This window comes from Balaenoptera physalus (assembly GCF_965194825.1).
Source record: "Balaenoptera physalus genome assembly, chromosome: 12".
NCBI classification, from domain to species: Eukaryota; Metazoa; Chordata; class Mammalia; order Artiodactyla; family Balaenopteridae; genus Balaenoptera; species Balaenoptera physalus.
In genome coordinates, this window is record NC_138897.1 from 70,062,618 (window position 1) to 70,078,392 (window position 15,775).

The 15,775-nt window shown below is 52.9% G+C and overlaps 1 protein-coding gene across 8 annotated transcripts in view; it reads left to right on the top strand.

Annotated features, from left to right (window-relative positions):
• The first annotated feature begins 1,568 nt into the window (after nucleotides 1-1,568).
• Nucleotides 1,569-15,775, top strand: part of MED15 (mediator complex subunit 15) — a 65,772-nt gene continuing 51,565 nt past the window's right edge. For 2 of the 8 annotated variants that reach the window (XM_082417210.1, XM_082417215.1), the window contains exon 1: nucleotides 1,572-4,071. In XM_082417210.1, the coding sequence (XP_082273336.1) occupies nucleotides 4,004-4,071 (68 nt within the window). In that variant the 5' untranslated portion in view covers nucleotides 1,572-4,003. Of the gene's footprint in view, nucleotides 4,072-10,519; nucleotides 10,627-15,775 lie in introns of all 8 variants that reach the window. The other 6 variants (XM_082417212.1, XM_082417213.1, XM_082417214.1 and 3 more) reach the window with 6 other exon arrangements.

Sequence of the window (15,775 nt, forward strand, 5' to 3'; positions counted from 1 at the left end):
ATTTGCCCATGATGTAGTTCTATACTCTAAATTATAATTAAAATTCTGGTTAATAATGAGTTGTTAATACTTGAGACAATGCTTCTGCTATGATGTAAGTTTAAATACAGGATCCAGATGGCATCCAACTCATGACTTGTTTTATTTTTTAAACTAACGGTGGGGGAGAGGGGAAATTTACCTAAATATGAACATTGGTGGCCTCAGTGATGGGATTTATAATGTTTGGTCCTTTCTAAAGTTTCTACTGTGTGCTGCTTTTAGAAGCAATAACTGCCCCCCAACACCACACTCATAAATGATTGCAGGCTCCAGGCCAAACACAGAAGAGGGGTTACATCTAGCAGGTGCTGGGATGGTAGTGAAACAGGAGGGAAGCGGGCAGGGCACAACCTTTAAAAAAAAAAATGACATAGCCGTTGAGGACAGGACAAAAACTTGTTAGAAGCGACGAGGTCTAAGATGGTGGAAGATTTGACTTCCAGTGGACCTTGAGCCTCATTATACGCTCATTGTAATACATTAGCATCTAAATGACACACCCACAGGCGCCATGACAGTTCCGAGGCTGACCATAAAAAGCCAACTTCCTGGAAACCTCCGCCCCTTCTTCAAGATAGTTGGAATAATCCTCCTACTCATTAGCCTATGAAATTACCCAGCCCATAAAAGCTAACCACCGCATATTTGGGGGCTGCCCTCACCTTTTGAGATGGACCACGTTCTGCCTATGGAATGTGTATCTCTCTAAATAAATTCGCTTCTCACCTATCACTTTGCCTCTAGCTGAATTCCTTCTGCGCTGAGACATAAAGAACCTGAGCTTTGTTAAATCCTGAGACCAGGTGTGTGATTTCAATTAAAAGACAGTGGGTTTGAGTCCCAATCTGAGTTTTGGCTGGGTTCAAATCCCATCTGAAGTGTGTGGTTTCAGGAGGGGCAGGTCAGCACCTTCCAGGGACTGAGCACCAAAGTGAGGAGGGATATCAGAGGGGTCCCTATGTGAGGCTGGAAGGAGAGAGCCAGAGCCTCTGAGAGGGTGTGCAATGCTCTCTAGGGGGAATATTCCTCCACCTGTGAAGCTTCCAGCTCCTGCCTCCTGCAGGGCCCAGGATGGTGTCCACCAAATGTGTGGCCAGTGACAGGGTCCAGCTATGGCAAGGTAGCTTCAGGAACCAGCAGAACAGAGATTTAGCCCAGCCAGGGGCCCGCCCCAAGTGGTGTGGGATACAGTCACGCCTCTGGCCAGCTTCAGCTTCCTCCATCATTTCCTCCCCAGGGTCTAAACCATGCAGGTCCATTTCAGGATCGACTTTCCTGTGGCCTCCCTCTCTCCCCAAGGCCAAGAGGTCTGTAGCTGTCTCTACCTCTCTTTTCCTCATCACCATCCAAACTCTAACCAAGGTATCACCACCTCTGGGCCCCAGAGGAAGGGATAAGTAGAAATAGAAGACTGGAGCAAACACCAAAGGGTGTAGCACTTAAGTTTATCCTGATGACAAATTCTTGACAACATTCTGGACCTGTTTGTCTCAGGGCCCAACAGTAAGGACAGGAAAGAATCACTGGATTGGAGACATACAATATCCATAGCCAATATTTAATTCATGAATCACTCAGCTTATTGCACACAATTAGCACATGACACAGGTTAGTTGAAGTAGGGAAAAGAGGGTCACAAACCACTCTGAGGAGAAGTCAGGAAGGAGGTGTCTCTGCACAAGCAGGGTCTCCAGTCCAGCAATGGGTCTCTGGATAAGCAGAGTGGGAAGTAGCTCTCTGGCAGCCTCCATCTGGAACACTCTGAGTTACTCAGCTTGGTGGTCTCTTTTTAAGGAGCAACGGTTATGCCCAGGGGAGGGGATCTCGCCTTTATCAGTTGCTCCTTCTGTTCCATTGCCCAACAGCTTTCTTATCTAAAGTAACACTCTCAGTTTATCACAGACACTCCCAGTTCTTTAGTGATGTTTCAAAACAACTAATATGGAAATTCACATTGGCCACTGTGACTCCATTTTGAACTACTAAACTTAGCTTAACATACCTTAAATCCTATAGGTTTCATACACGATGAGTAGGAATCATAACGTAAAAGAAATCACATCCTAACAGGGCCTCTGTCTGTCAGTCTGTCTGTGAATCTATGTGCCGTGCCCTGTCCACCTTCCTAGAACCAGAGTGCAGGGACTTCCCCGGTGGCGCAGTGGATAAGACTCTGCACTCCTCCCCAAAAAAAAAAGAACCAGTGTGCAGAATAGGGAGAGATGTCCTGGGGTCCCCATTAACAAGCTCACTTGAGTTGGATGTGATGTCCATCTTCTTCTTCCAAAAGCCCCAAGGGTCTAAGGATTTGACAGTGAGGGCTGGCTTTGTCAATGGAATTGTAAGACCAAAGTTTTCCATAAATTGGTAAATGGAATCTGCAGGGCTGAGGATTTAAATAACAAAACGCTTCTGAAGTCCAAATACAATATAGGACACACCGCAGTTATACCTTTCCAGTGATTCACAGAGAAACATTTATAGGTCAACTTAAAAATGTTCATGACAGTGGTGATGGTTGCACAACCTTATGAATATGTGACTATAGCAAAAAACACTGAATTTTAAAAGGGTGAATTATATGGTATGTGCATTAGATCTGTTTTATTAAATGTGCAAGAGGGATAGAGACAGGGTGATGAACCATTCTGGTCAGCCTGGGAGTCATCAAGACATGGACTTTCAGAGCTAAAGCCAGGAGAGTCCTGGGCAAACCAGGACAAGTTGATCACCCTAGGGACAGCTTTTTTTTTTTTTTTGGTGGCCACGTGGCTTGTGGGATCCTAGTTCCCCGACCAGGGATCGAACCCGGGCCCTGGCACTGAAAGCACGTAGTCCCAACCACTGGACAGACAGGGAATTCCCAGGACAGAATTTTAAAAAATTATTTTAGAAAGAATGAGAGCAAAAAAGTTTGAAGCTGTGAACAGCTCTCCTATCAATGCAAAACCTGAAACCTGAGGGCAAGAGGGGCCCCTTTGGGGAACCTGCTCACTCCCTCCTCTCCCAATCCCTCCCTCCCACCCCCTACTCCTGCCTGGGGCTCAGGGACACGGGGTGGACACAGCCCCTCCTGGGCCAGGCACTTATTAGGCATCAGTAGGTGCCAGTTCACTTTCTGTGAGGCCCATCTTGGTGATTGTCTATTTAGTACTTGTGGACCTAAGTTGGGCTTAGGATTTTTGTCACCTGCCTTCTCTCTGCAGGGCCACAGACAAGGCCCATAGGTTCAGTCTGGCAGAATTTTTATCCTCCTAAAAGTATCCTCAGGCTTCACCCCCTGTCCATTCCCGCCTGCCTCCAACTCCCCTGCCTCCTCCACTCAGCAAGTTGGTGCACTGTCGGCGAGCATCTGGAAGGTGTTCTCCTGTTGGGCCAAACAGGAAAGCCTGTGTCTAAAATTTAACAGTGTGGTTTTGGGTTCCTCACATCTCCAACCCCTACAAAATATAGCCATTGGTGGGATATGAGATTCCAAAAGTCTAATGGAGAGAAGCATCGTCTGGTCCCTCTTGGGATGCGGCGTTGGAAGGCAGCCTCCGGGAAGTAGGGCCCGGATCGTGCGGGCACAGTAGGGGCACAGCAGGTGGCTGATAAATCTCTGATAAACAATCTCTCCACGGCATCCGCTCAGGTAGCGGGCGGCCGCGCGCGGCCTCCCCGAGGGGTGCGGATCCCCTGGACTTGCAGGGCCAGCCCACAGTAGGGCCGCAGGCTAGGCACTCGACGAGGTGCAGCTGCCGTCAGTCTCGGGCGGCTGGGAGCGCGGCGGGGGTGGGGCTCCCTGGTGCCCGCGGACTCCATTTCCCACAGGCCCCCGCTCGCGCCTCAGTTCCCACAATCCCCGCTCCGCTTCCGGCGCGGCCGGGACGCAGCCGACGGCTTCCGGGTTTGGGCCTGGCGCTGCGGTTGAGGCGGCGGCTTCCGAGCGGGCCGCGGGCGGTAGGAGCGGGGCACCGGCATGGACGTTTCGGGGCAGGAGACTGACTGGCGGAGCGCCGCCTTCCGGCAGAAGCTGGTCAGCCAAATGTGAGTAGGGGCCGGGGTGGCGGCGCGACCCCCGGCCTTCCCCTCCTCATCTTTCCTCTCAGCCCTCCTCGCGGAGGGGGAGGCGCGGCCGGACCGGGGGGTTCCGGGCGCCGGATCGCGGGGTACCGGGGCGCGGCCCTCCCCTCTTTTCCCTTCGGTCTCGGCCGCCGCGGTCGCGGGTTAGCGTTCCTGGGCCGAACTCTGCCAGCCGGCGAGCCCCGGCTTCTGAGTCATCGTCCTGAGCTTTCTCATTCGTCATTTGTGTGCTTGGGAGGCAACCTTTCCCTAGCTCTGCGCCCCACTGCGGACAGAGGAGACCGGGGCCGCCAGTGGCGGCTTCTCCAGGTGTGGGCGCTTTGCGATTCCTCCTCGGAGAAAGCGCCTCGGGGCGAGGGCGGAGGGGGTGGGCGGAAGGGGAGGTGGGGGCGAGAATCTACGGGTGACCCCCTCCCCCCTCGTGGACTTCGCCGGAGGGTGGCAGGAAGAGGCTGTCAGGAAGCGACCTTCGGTCGGGAGTGGGAGTGAAGAGCTGGGGTTGGTGCCTCCTCTTCAGTCTCAGCTGCTGAGACCATCGATGCAGGGGCTGCCGGGCGCCTTGGGCTTCGCGCGCGGAGCTTCCGCTCCTCCGCACCGGCTGCTTGTTGGTTTAATGTCTTCTACCGGGCTTGCCGGACCGGCGGGCTGTGCTGGCGAGGATCAGCCCCTGACCTTGGGGGACGCGCCGCAGCCAAGGCGCAGTTACAGGGCAGGCTTTCTCCTACTGGAATTGACAGTCTGCTTGAGCAGGCCAGAAACAGTTTTGGGGAGTAGGCGGCGAATAAACTGAGCCCCAGAATGATAAGTAGGAGTGTGAAAGGCCATCACTGCAAGCTGAGGAGTGGGGAGCGTGAGTGCCCACCGCGTGGAGGACCTCGTGCTAGGCTGAGTTCTGGGGTTTGAGGAGATGATCGTGCAAGGAGAGCCAGCGGGGGCTGACCCGTTAGTGGTGGGAGTGCTGTGCTGGGGAGATGAGCCTCTATTTGGCATGGGGCCTGCTTTGAGGTGGTGAGATGCCAGAGTTGGGAAGATCCCCTTAGTCCCCGGAGATGGATCAAGAACAGAGGAGAGAGGCCAGTGAGGCCCATTATGAGAGTTTTGAGATTTTGGGGTCTGGGGACCTGTCGTTTTTCATGCCTGTATTCCCCCTGCTAGAGCACTGTGTGTCACATCGCTCCATAAAATGGTTGTGGAATGACCTAGTCAGGCAAGAGATTCTAAAGGTCTGCATTAGGCAGTGGTAGAAACTGAAAGAAGAAGACGATTCCAGAGAAAGCAGAGAGCGAGCGCAGATGGTCCTTGATGACTAACTGGATGGAGGGGGTGGGGTGCAGCAGTGTGCAAGGAAGGAAGTGGGGCGGAAGGCAGGGAAGCTCTCAGTCCAGTTCAGGCAGTGGGGACTGGAGAGCTAGGCTCCGGGCCCTGTGGTGGAATCGTCTGGGGACAATTGTGCCGATATTGCAGAGTCAGTGAATGTTGGAGTTACCAATCGATGAAATCTTGAGGATTGACCCACTTAAGGGCTCTTGTAAGAAAGGCCCCCAGGGCAGAGAGTCCTCTTTGAGGGAGCCCAAAATTTAAGGACGGGAAGAATGAGTTGCCACCAAAGGAAACAGGGCAGGTGGGGGAGTGTCAGAGGGCTGGGGGGGCCATTGAAGAGGACCGACTGAGTACTTCTTGATTCAGCCTCCTTCTGCTTCTAGAGAAACTGGGTTCTTTTTTTTTTTGCCAGATTACTGCTTGGGTATTACTCTTCTGTTGCTGCCAACAAACTGTGTTGCTTGAAAACAACACAGGTGTATTATCTGACAATTTCTGTAGATCAGAGGTCTAAGTGGGCTCAGCTGAATCTTCTCCTCAGGGTCTTACAGGGCCGAAATCAAGATATTGGCAGGTGCATTTCTTCCTGGAGGCTCTGGGGTAGAATTTGCTTTCAAGCTCATTCAGTTTATTGGCTAAATTCAGTTCCATGGAGATGGAAGACTGAGGCGAAATCGTTCCTAACTGGCTGTTAACCTTTCCGAGGTCAGTCTTTGTTCCCAGGGGCTGCCTCCATTCTCTGTCACACTTTCTATGTGGCCCCCTCCAGCAAGGATGGGCTCTTCTGCCCCATTTCTCTGCCTTCAACCAGAGAAAATAATTCTCTACTAAAGGCTCAGATTAGATTGAGCCCACCTGGATAATCCAGGATGATGTCCCTACTTTCACACCTATAGCCTTAATTACATCTGGAAAGGCCCTTCTGCATCTACTGTTGGCGTGTTCCCGGGGTTAAGGCCTGGGCACTCTAGGAAGCCCTTCCGCGGGCCACCACTGGGATGAGCAGTTTCAGAGGCTTTCTGCCTGACATCATGTGGGTGTTCTCAGTTCTCAGATTTGTCTGTTTTTCCTCCAGGTTTCACTTTGAAAGCCGTGATTCTTGGTGCCTTGATTTATTGTGTTCACAGCATTAAAAAAGAAGGTCAGGATACCTGACATGTTGTTAATTCTGACTTTCTCCAGTGTTTATGCTGTTGTTTAAAGTTGGCCGAGTTGGGAAATGTTTTTTTTGTTTTTGTTTTTTTTGGCCGCACCACACGGCATGTGGGGGATCTTAGTTCCCAGACCAGGGATCAAACCCGTGCCCCCCTGCATTGGAAGCATGGAGTCTTAACCACTGGACTGCCAGGGATGTCCCTTGGGAAATGTTTTGAACCGAGGTAATTTACAGTTGAATGAGGGAAGCCAAGCAAAGACCTGGGAAGTTTCAGTGGGAGGGGAAGCATCTGAGAGCCGGCTCCCTGTCCTCACCTGGCTCTCTTGAGTAGCTCCCGAGAGAATAGGCTGAATAAACGGCTCCTGGCTTCAACTGAGGAAAAGCAGTTTGGAGTTGGGGATGGTTAGGAGGGCCCTTGAAGGGACTCTAGTGCAGCCTCTTCTTAGCCCTGCACTGCCTCTGCCTCCTCCGGGCCTCCCTGGACTTCTGCCTCCACTCACTCACCACTGCCCTGCTGACAACCCATCAGTGACTGTCCTCAGAGTCAGAACAGAGCTCCAGATGTCCCCTGCCACCCCCACCCCAGCCTGGCCTAGCCACCTCCTCTCATACCCCCACCCCGTTCCACCCTCTCTGGTCTTTCAGCTTCTTGAGCATTCCAAATTCTTTCTTTGTTCTCTCCCTTTAAACAATTTGTTATCGAGTATTTAAGATATTCCACAATGGGTAGACTTCCCCTCACTGTATTCATGACTAGTTCCTTTTCCTCGTTGACATGTCTGCTTAAATATCAAATACTCAAGATCTTTTTCTGCCCACCCTGCCTAAAGTGGGTCACCCCCTGATATCTTGTATCTCAGTCCCTTTGAGTTTCCCGTTAAGACTCCAATCCTGTGAAGCATGGCACCTGGCGTATAAACCACTTGCTAAATAGTGCAAGAGTAGGTATTTTCCTGGGGGTTGTGTGTGCCACCTTCTCAACGATAGTGGCCTTCATTACCTGTGCCAGCATCCATTGTGAAGCTTGGGAACACCCACTTTCTCCATGTGTGAGCTGAGTGACCTTGGATACGTCACCTTTCTGGGTCATCTCCCTCATCCATGCGAAGGCAGGATTCCAGTCTGTCTCACAGGGGTGGTGGGAGGGAAAAGGAAGAGACCTCCACTCGCACCCTAGCAGAGGGCTCGGGACTCAGTGATGTGTCCCCTGACACACCCTCCCCAGGCCCTGGCAGGAGAGGGAGCCTTGGGGAGTGAAGGTGGAACCTCTGAGTCTGGTTAGGGGATTGATGACACAGGAGCCTCTGGGGAGGGTAGTTGTGAAACTCTTGGTGGGTTCAGATGGGCTTTTTGTGGAACATCCACTTTCCCTGCAGGACCACAGGAGCAGCCCCCCTTAGAAACCCCGAACTGGTCATTGTGGGCCTTGGGCCTGCCTCCTGGGGTGTTGGGTTAGTGTTGAGCACGCGTGTCTGGTCTGTCAGCTCCCGGAGAACAAGCGTGTGTGAGAAGTGAGCAGCGCCTCGCATGCCACGGGGTTGGCGAATGGTGAATACATGAAAGGACCACCTTGATCATCTCTTCCCATCTTAGTCTTGAGACTTTTGTACCTCCCACCCCTCAGTACAGCAGATTGCATCTTTAGGCGTGGAGTAAGTAAATGTCTGCTGGGCTGAACAGATCGCAAGGGGAGGACACCCTGGGGGAGGGCAGCCCTGATCAGGGTTCCAGTCAGGGGCCACGAAGGGCTGAGGGAGTGTGGAGCAGAGTGAGGGCAGACCGGTCAGCTGCCTCTTCTGCCAAGGCCCCCTAGGGAGGTGTGAGCTCCAGGTCGGGGACCTAGGAGGTGTGGAGATTTCAGCCTAGACCAGAAGGAGAAAGTTGAGTGCTATTTAGCCAGAAACAAAATGAAACAAAGCAAAAAAGCAGAAGAGAACAGACAACCAAACAGCAACTTCCAAGGGTCTGGAGAGGTCTTCAGAAGGACGGGGAGTGTCCTGAAACTTGCATGTCCGGATCCTGCCTGTGGCTTGTGGTCCCTCCCACGGGCAGAAGCCACTGAGTCTTGGCCGACCCTTTTCTGTGGCTTAGCCCACCCAGGCCTCCCAGCAGCCCTGTGCCTCCCTGGTGTGACTCTGGCCCTTGTTCTCCAGCGGGGAAGCTGCTGAGCCCACCGCTTTCTTCATAGCCCAGTTGTCATCCACGTGACTGGGCTGATGTCTGTGTACAGCCCACCTCCAGAATGTCCGTGCCCCGAGGCCAGGGGCCCTGTCTGGTCACCACAAGTCCCAGCGAAGAAACTAGAAAGTGATTGGTGAGACACTGACTTCCGAGTCCTGACCCTTGGCTCTACTGCCTCAGGCCAGGAGTGACAGTGACATGAGGGGATGGGAGCCCTCCGTCATCCAGGTTTTTTTCAACAGCAGCGACAACAGTGGCTGAAATGTGGGAGTGTGCTGTGCACCCTGCTCTAGGAGTTGTCGTGTTGGCTCACCCACAGCCTCTGTGCTGGCCCTGAGAGTGGGCGGGCGCACTTGTTACTCCCGTGTAGGGTGAGGAAACTGAGGCATGGATGCGTGTCACAGAGGAGTGCTTGCTGAACCGTAGCAGGACTGGAGAGGCAAACCACTTTTTCACCTGAAAGAGTGGTCACGCCTCTTTTGGGGAAGCGGGGAGACGGCCCTGGAAGTTAACCCAAGCCAGGTGCACCGAGAGAGCCCGCTGGAGGAGCTGCTGCCGGTAGGCATCCTGTTGGCAGTTTTAGCAACTCCCCATGGGTCACTGGGCCCCAAAGGGTGGCAGGCCCCTCTGCTGCAGTTGGCACAACACTGCTGGCACAGCACCGCAAGCCCCGGCTGATCTTTGGCCTCTGCACAGGCTGCAGCCAGTCCCCAGCTACACCAGCATCCTTTTATAGGTGACCCCACTCCCCTACCAGCTGCATCCCTTACGTCCATTCCTGGTCAGAAGTCTTCCAGCTGTTACTGCCATTCCTGACCTGGTGGCTATGGCTGGTCCAGGACCCATGGTGGTCATTCTGGGGTGGGAAGGACCGTGACCACGTGATTATTTTCCTGCCCTGCTCATGAAGGGCAAGGGGTACCTGCCCCTGAAAAACATTCCTCAGGGCAGTGATATTGGTTACGTACCTAGAGGGTCGATTTTTAAAGGAATTCTGCTGGATTTTTAAAAATTCAATATGGATCATAGGGCCGAGTAGTTTAAAGACCCCATGCCTGTGTGTTCACCACTCAGCTTCAAGTTGTCAACTCTTGCTTCATGGACTCCACCCTCTTTCTCCAGTCACTTTGATGCCCAGAATGTGTGCATGGCAGCCTATGGATTCAGCTCTGAGCCGGGATCCCTCCTCCAGGGTCTGTGCCTGCCTGCTGCCCCCACCGTGCCAGGCTGCCCCAGATCCTCACAGGAGCCCCGTTCTTGACCTGGTCGCCCTGCCTCCTGCTTGTTCCCCTGTCTGAGAGACCTGTCTTTCCCGTGGCTGAGCGCTTGCAGTCCTATCCCACTCGCCCTCACAGGACACCCAGCCACCCACCATGCCCCTCTCTTTACCCATGCTCTGTTACCGGTTTGCATCTGAATTGTTTGAACACTTGTTTGCCCCGGTCTGAACCCCTCGTGGCAGGGACACTATGAGAGTTTCTGAATCAGAGTTGATTCCTGCCTCTCCAAGAGTGACGGTGGGCCAACCTGATGGGCCTTCACCTCAGAGTTGGAGAAAGTCATAGCACTGCGCATGCAGGGATGCTGGCAAACTGGCATCCTCAGAAGCCGTGGAACATGGGGTACAGGCTGAGTTTGTTAAATAGACATCTTTGGCTGGTTATCTGAGTGATTTTAATTTTCTTTGTAATTTTTAGTATATATATGTATGTGTGTCGCTTGTTAACAGTAAACATGTATTTCTTTCGTAATCAGAAATCTTTTGAAGGAGAGGTAGACCCTGTCTACAGATGAGGAGGAGGTGAGCCGTGGTCACAGGCAGCTGCCATAAGGTGGAAAGTCGCCATGTGCTTTGTGTCACGGTGGGTGTCCTGCGTCACCTGGGCCAGGTGCCAGCACAGCCGTTCTTTCCACCCCTGCTAAGAAGCATTCTGCTTTCCATCTGAAATTAACCTTTCCAGCTGACCCTCCCTCTGTGCTGGTGGGAGAGCTCCAGCCAGACACTCCTGCTGCACGTCAGGCCCTCTGGCTGCAGTCATGGCTGGCTTGCCCTCTGTCGTTCTTTCTCTGCCCTGTCGGAAGTCTGGTCTTGGCCTCATTCCCTCCTCATGACCCCTGATGGCTCAGCCTACAGTGGTCCCTAATTCCTCTTGAGTTTGTGGGGCCCTTGTTGGATGCATCCTGGCATGAACTGAACAGATGAACTCTTTTTTGCTCTTTTTACACTCATTATTTTTTTGCCTTGCCAAAAGTATTATAAATTTGTTGAGTGCAGGACCTGGTCATACACTTCTGCATCCCAGTGAGCTCCTAGCATGGTGCCTTGTCTTAGGTGAGGGATGCAGGGTAATTGCAGGGAGCATTGTGGAAAGCAATGCTGAGCCTTTTTTTTTTTTTTTTGATTGAGACATTCATCTAAAGACAGGGGAGTCCAGGGTGTTGCTAGATGGTTCTGTTTAACAGATAAGCAAATGAGTACCTGATCCCGGAGACAGAGGAGGATGCATTAGGAGCCCAGGCATAATCATCTTGAAACCACAACCCCGTGAGAGAGGGATGTTCCCCTCCACTTTAATAAGGTATCTCTTGGGACTTCTCTGGCGGTCCAGTGGTTATGACTCCGAGCTTTCCCTGCTGAGGGCACAGGTTCAATCCCTGGTCCGGGAACTAAGATCCCTCAAGCTGCAGTGGCCAAAAAAAAAAAAATAAGGAGTCTCTTGCTAACCTAGGCGGGGCCTGTTAATAACCGTTCCTGATTGAATGAGTTAAGTATCCAGGTGGAGTAACTTATTTGGGGCAGTGAGTCCTTGGAGGAGACATTTGACCTTACTTTGAGCTTTTTTTTCCGAGACCGTTTCAGACATAGAGTTGCAGGGACAGAGCAGAGCGCTCTGGCGTGCTCTCCCTCCGTTCACTGGTTCTCTCACATGGCTGTGTGCTCAGGCTTGGCGAGTAGCAGCTGGGTGCTGTCTGGCTCCCTCCTCTGGACATGGTTTCCTCCTCGCCCTGGCCCTGCGGGCTTCTTGCAGCTCTGCCTGGGACTCAGGCGGCGGGGTGGGGAGGAGGATAGGGACCAGGGCTGAGGTGTGGCCTGGCTGCAGGTCAGCCTTTGTGCTCAGCCACTTGGCATCCAGTCCGGGAGAGGGGTGGCAAGGCGGGGAGGGGCAGAAGGCCCTGCCTGGGAGCTCCTGCTCTCTGAAGCCTGTGCACCCCTTGCTCCTTCCAGTGCAGGCTCCTGGGGGTGTGGGGGCAGTGCTTGTTGCTTCAGAAATGGCTCATTCCCATCCCCACTGTCTCCTGTTCTCTCCCTCTTTCCAACTTCCTTTCCATCCTCATCAGAGGTGCTGTGTGAGGAAGTGATCTGGCTGCTGGGTGTGGGCTGGAGCCCCTGATATAAAGTGGAGAGAATGCCAGCTTTGCCCTGAGAGGCCCTTTTGGGCCACCACAGGCCCTTCACACCCATCGGGTTGCTGTGAGTCATGGCAGGGAGGATTCAGGCCTGAGACTGTGCAGCGGGAAATCCCTGCCAGGGGCTCGGGGTTGGAATTCAGGCCCCAGACCATTGGAGTCCAAACCTGAGGGTGGGGCTGGGGCAGGTCCTGGGGCCGGGCTCAGGGGCCCTCACCAGGCTCCCATAGTGTTTCTTTGTATTGAAGTAAAGCCCACCCATGCAGTGAGCTGCCCAAGGACACGTGTCACCGTTAAAATGCCCACCAGCTGCCCAGACTGCATCCTGAACAGATCCAGCTCCCTGTGCTTCAACCGGTTCAGCCCCTGCCCCACTCTTCTGACTTCCGGGCCATGGAGACGTTTGTACCAGAATTTCCTGTCGCTGGAATCCCAAGCTCTGCAACCCTGGGTCTGGGCTCTTGCGTTCAGAGTCACGTGTGTGACGTTTGTCCTCGTAGGCAGCAGGTTCTTATTCATGCCGTTATTCTACTGCATGACCGCGCCCCCCTCCCCCACCCCGTACTGTCCTGTTGTGCGTTTGACAGACATTGGGGTGAGTTCCAGTTGTTGGCTGTGTGAACACTGCGCCAGGGCTGCTTTGGGTCCTGTCTCCTGTGAGTACAGTACTTGCTCTCTGGGCTCTGACCAGGTGCAGGGGTGGCCTTCAGCTTCAGCACCGTCTGGAAAATGATTTTCCCAGGTGATACCAGTTGACATTCCCACCAGCCACATGGGGGAGTTGCCCTTGTTAGACATCTTTGCCAACATCCGATGTTGTCAAGGAAGCTGCCTTCATAACAAGCACTTTGTTAATTGTTAATGCGCACTCAGATTGACCCACTGGGTGCAGAGACAGTAGGAATGGAAGGGATGGCTTAGGAGGGAGAGAGCTGTCAGGAAGGAAGCTGCAGAATTGGGTGACCGTGTGAGGGAGGCAAGCCCTGATCCTGTGCTAATTTCTGAGAGGTGAGTGCAGGGTGATGAAGTGCAGGGTGTGTGGGGTGTCAACCCTCTGGAGGAGAAGTCCAGCTGCCTGTGGGAGAAGCAGGGAGCAGAGAAGAGCGTCAGTTGCAGGAGCTCCTCGCTGGGGCCCCGAGGGGCATGTGGGTGGAGCGGAGCGAGAGGATGTGGGTGCAGGGAAGCCAGTCCCGGCAGCGCCAGCCCGTCTCCACCTCCTGTTTCGGTCAGTGTGTTCCGGGCTGGTGGGTGCGGTACTTCATTCTCTTCAGATAACGTTGCAGATGATTTCAAAACAGGAGGGTATTTTCTGTGATTTCTCTGCTCAGAGATGGCTGTTGCTGACATTTTGATCTCTTTCCTCCAGTCCTGTTTCTTTGGGCATATGACTTGATGTGTATTTATTTTAAATATGCCAACACACACACAGACCCATGTTTCTTAAGTGGAATTAGACTCTGAGTTCAAGTTTGAGTGGTGGCTTTCTCACCGCCAAGGTTCATCCCCTGGGGGGACTCTGGCTGGGACTGTGTGCCCATGGCCCAGGTTCACATGAGGCTGGACACAGCGAGTCTTCTGGCCGACGGGACTCTTCCACATAGTCTGGCTCTGTCTGGGTGGGGAGGGACTGGACCGACCTCTGGTTATGGGAGCAGGTTTTGTGAGACTTAATCAGTTCCCACTTTCCAGAGGCCCAAGCTCTCTAGGCCGAGGGAGACCCAACTCGGAGTGCATGGTTGCTCCCCGTGTGATGGCCCAGAGGGCCCCACTGCAGGGCACTCTTGGGAGTGAGCCTCCTTCAGGCATCTCTGCACAGTCATCCTGTGTGCTTGAGATAACCCTTTTATTTCCTATCTTGTTGAAAGTTCCATTATGGACTTTTCCAAACATTCACAGAAGTAGGGATAATGGAAGTATGGTGTCCCAGCTACTTGGAGAGTTAGCATCATATGGCCAGTGTTTCACCCATCCCTTTCCACCCCCTCCTGGACTATCTTCAGTCACTTCCCAGATACCGTATGATTTTCACTGCTGGGACTCGAGTGCAGACCTCTGGAAGATAGGGCTTTCCTCCCCCCAAATATTTTACAAAGTCATGTGAGATAAGCATTTTAATAAGCTCTTGGGTTGGTAGAGTCTGTCCTTACCACGTGGTTGCCCAGTGGTGAGTGGGACACGCTTAGGGCTGGAACCTGGGGAGCCACAGTGGTCCAAGGCCTGGAGCCCAGAGGCCACTGCCTGGATGAATCAAGAGGTCTTTCTAGCATCCTGGTTCTGTTGTGGTCAAACCCGCAGAGTGGAGAAAATGATGAAACTTGTGTAGCTTCTGTAGCTTAAATAATGACATATGCTTCTAAGAGCAGCGGTAGCTTCTTTAGGTGTCGTTCTTTCATTGATCTAATTCGTCGAGGGTTGAGAAATCTTGCAAGCAGAAATTGGAGAGCTTAATTAAACCGATAAGAAAGTGAAGAGAAAGAGAACAGGAAGGGGTCGCAGTCTGGGATGTAGTTTGGCAAACAGGCTTCCAGCTGCAGTGAGGTGGAGCAGGCTCCCTGAGTTAAGGACAGGTAGTTTGCTCTGGTTGCAGTTGGTGACTAAACCATCTGTGTCTCATTTCCTGACTCCGAGCTGAAGCCACCTGGGTGCTGGGGCAGGCTCGAGAGAAGACTGCCCGTCGGCTGTCTGAGCCCCAGGGAAGCTGCCTGTCCCGTGATGTGTGCGATGTGTGCGATGGCCCCTCTTGGGTCGGTGCCTCTGACCACACTCTGGCCAAGGGGTCCAAGGAGAACTGCAGAATGCTGGGGCAGGTGGGTGTGGGCATTGCTGATGGAGCGGAGCTTCCTGTCTCTGCGTGGACTAAGTCGGGAAGGCATAGAAAGGCGAGGGAGGCCTTTCTTCGTAGCTGGCATTCCTTGAATATTTCTTTATGGCAGAGTCGGTGGCACACTCTTTAGGTGCATTTTGTTATTTGATTTTTAAAAAAATTTATTTATTTTAATTAATTTTTTTTTTTGGCTGTGTTGGGTCTTCGTTGCTGTACGCGGGCTTTCTCTAGTTGCGGCGAGTGGGGGTTACTTTTCTTTGAGGTGCGTGAGCTTCTCATTGCGTTGGCTTCTCTCATTGCGGAGCATGGGCTTTAGGCGCGCAGGTTTCAGTAGTTGTGGCTTGCAGGCTTAGTTGCTCTGTGGCATGTGGGATCTTCCCAGACCAGGGCTCGAACCCGTGTCCCCTGCATTGGCAGGCGGATTCTTAACTACTGCGCCACCAGGGAAGTCCCTGTCATTTGATTTTTATCGAACTAATATTTGTGCATAAATTTTAAAAGTCAAGGACTGATACGACTTAACAAGAGACTGCGGCGGTCCTGACTCACCATGTCCTCCCCTTGACTCGGGGCTTTCTTTTCTGGCCGGTGTCCGTGGTTCTAACTCACGTGCACGGGTCATCACGGTGATGAGTTTATGATTATCTGTTGACTTTCTCTGGGAACACAGCTGTTATCTCTGCCTCTCCCTTGTCCACCAGTGTTTCAGCTTCTGGGTAAATGGGTAATGAACGCTAATGTTTAGGGCCACACGGACAGACGTTCACAGCCGAACACAG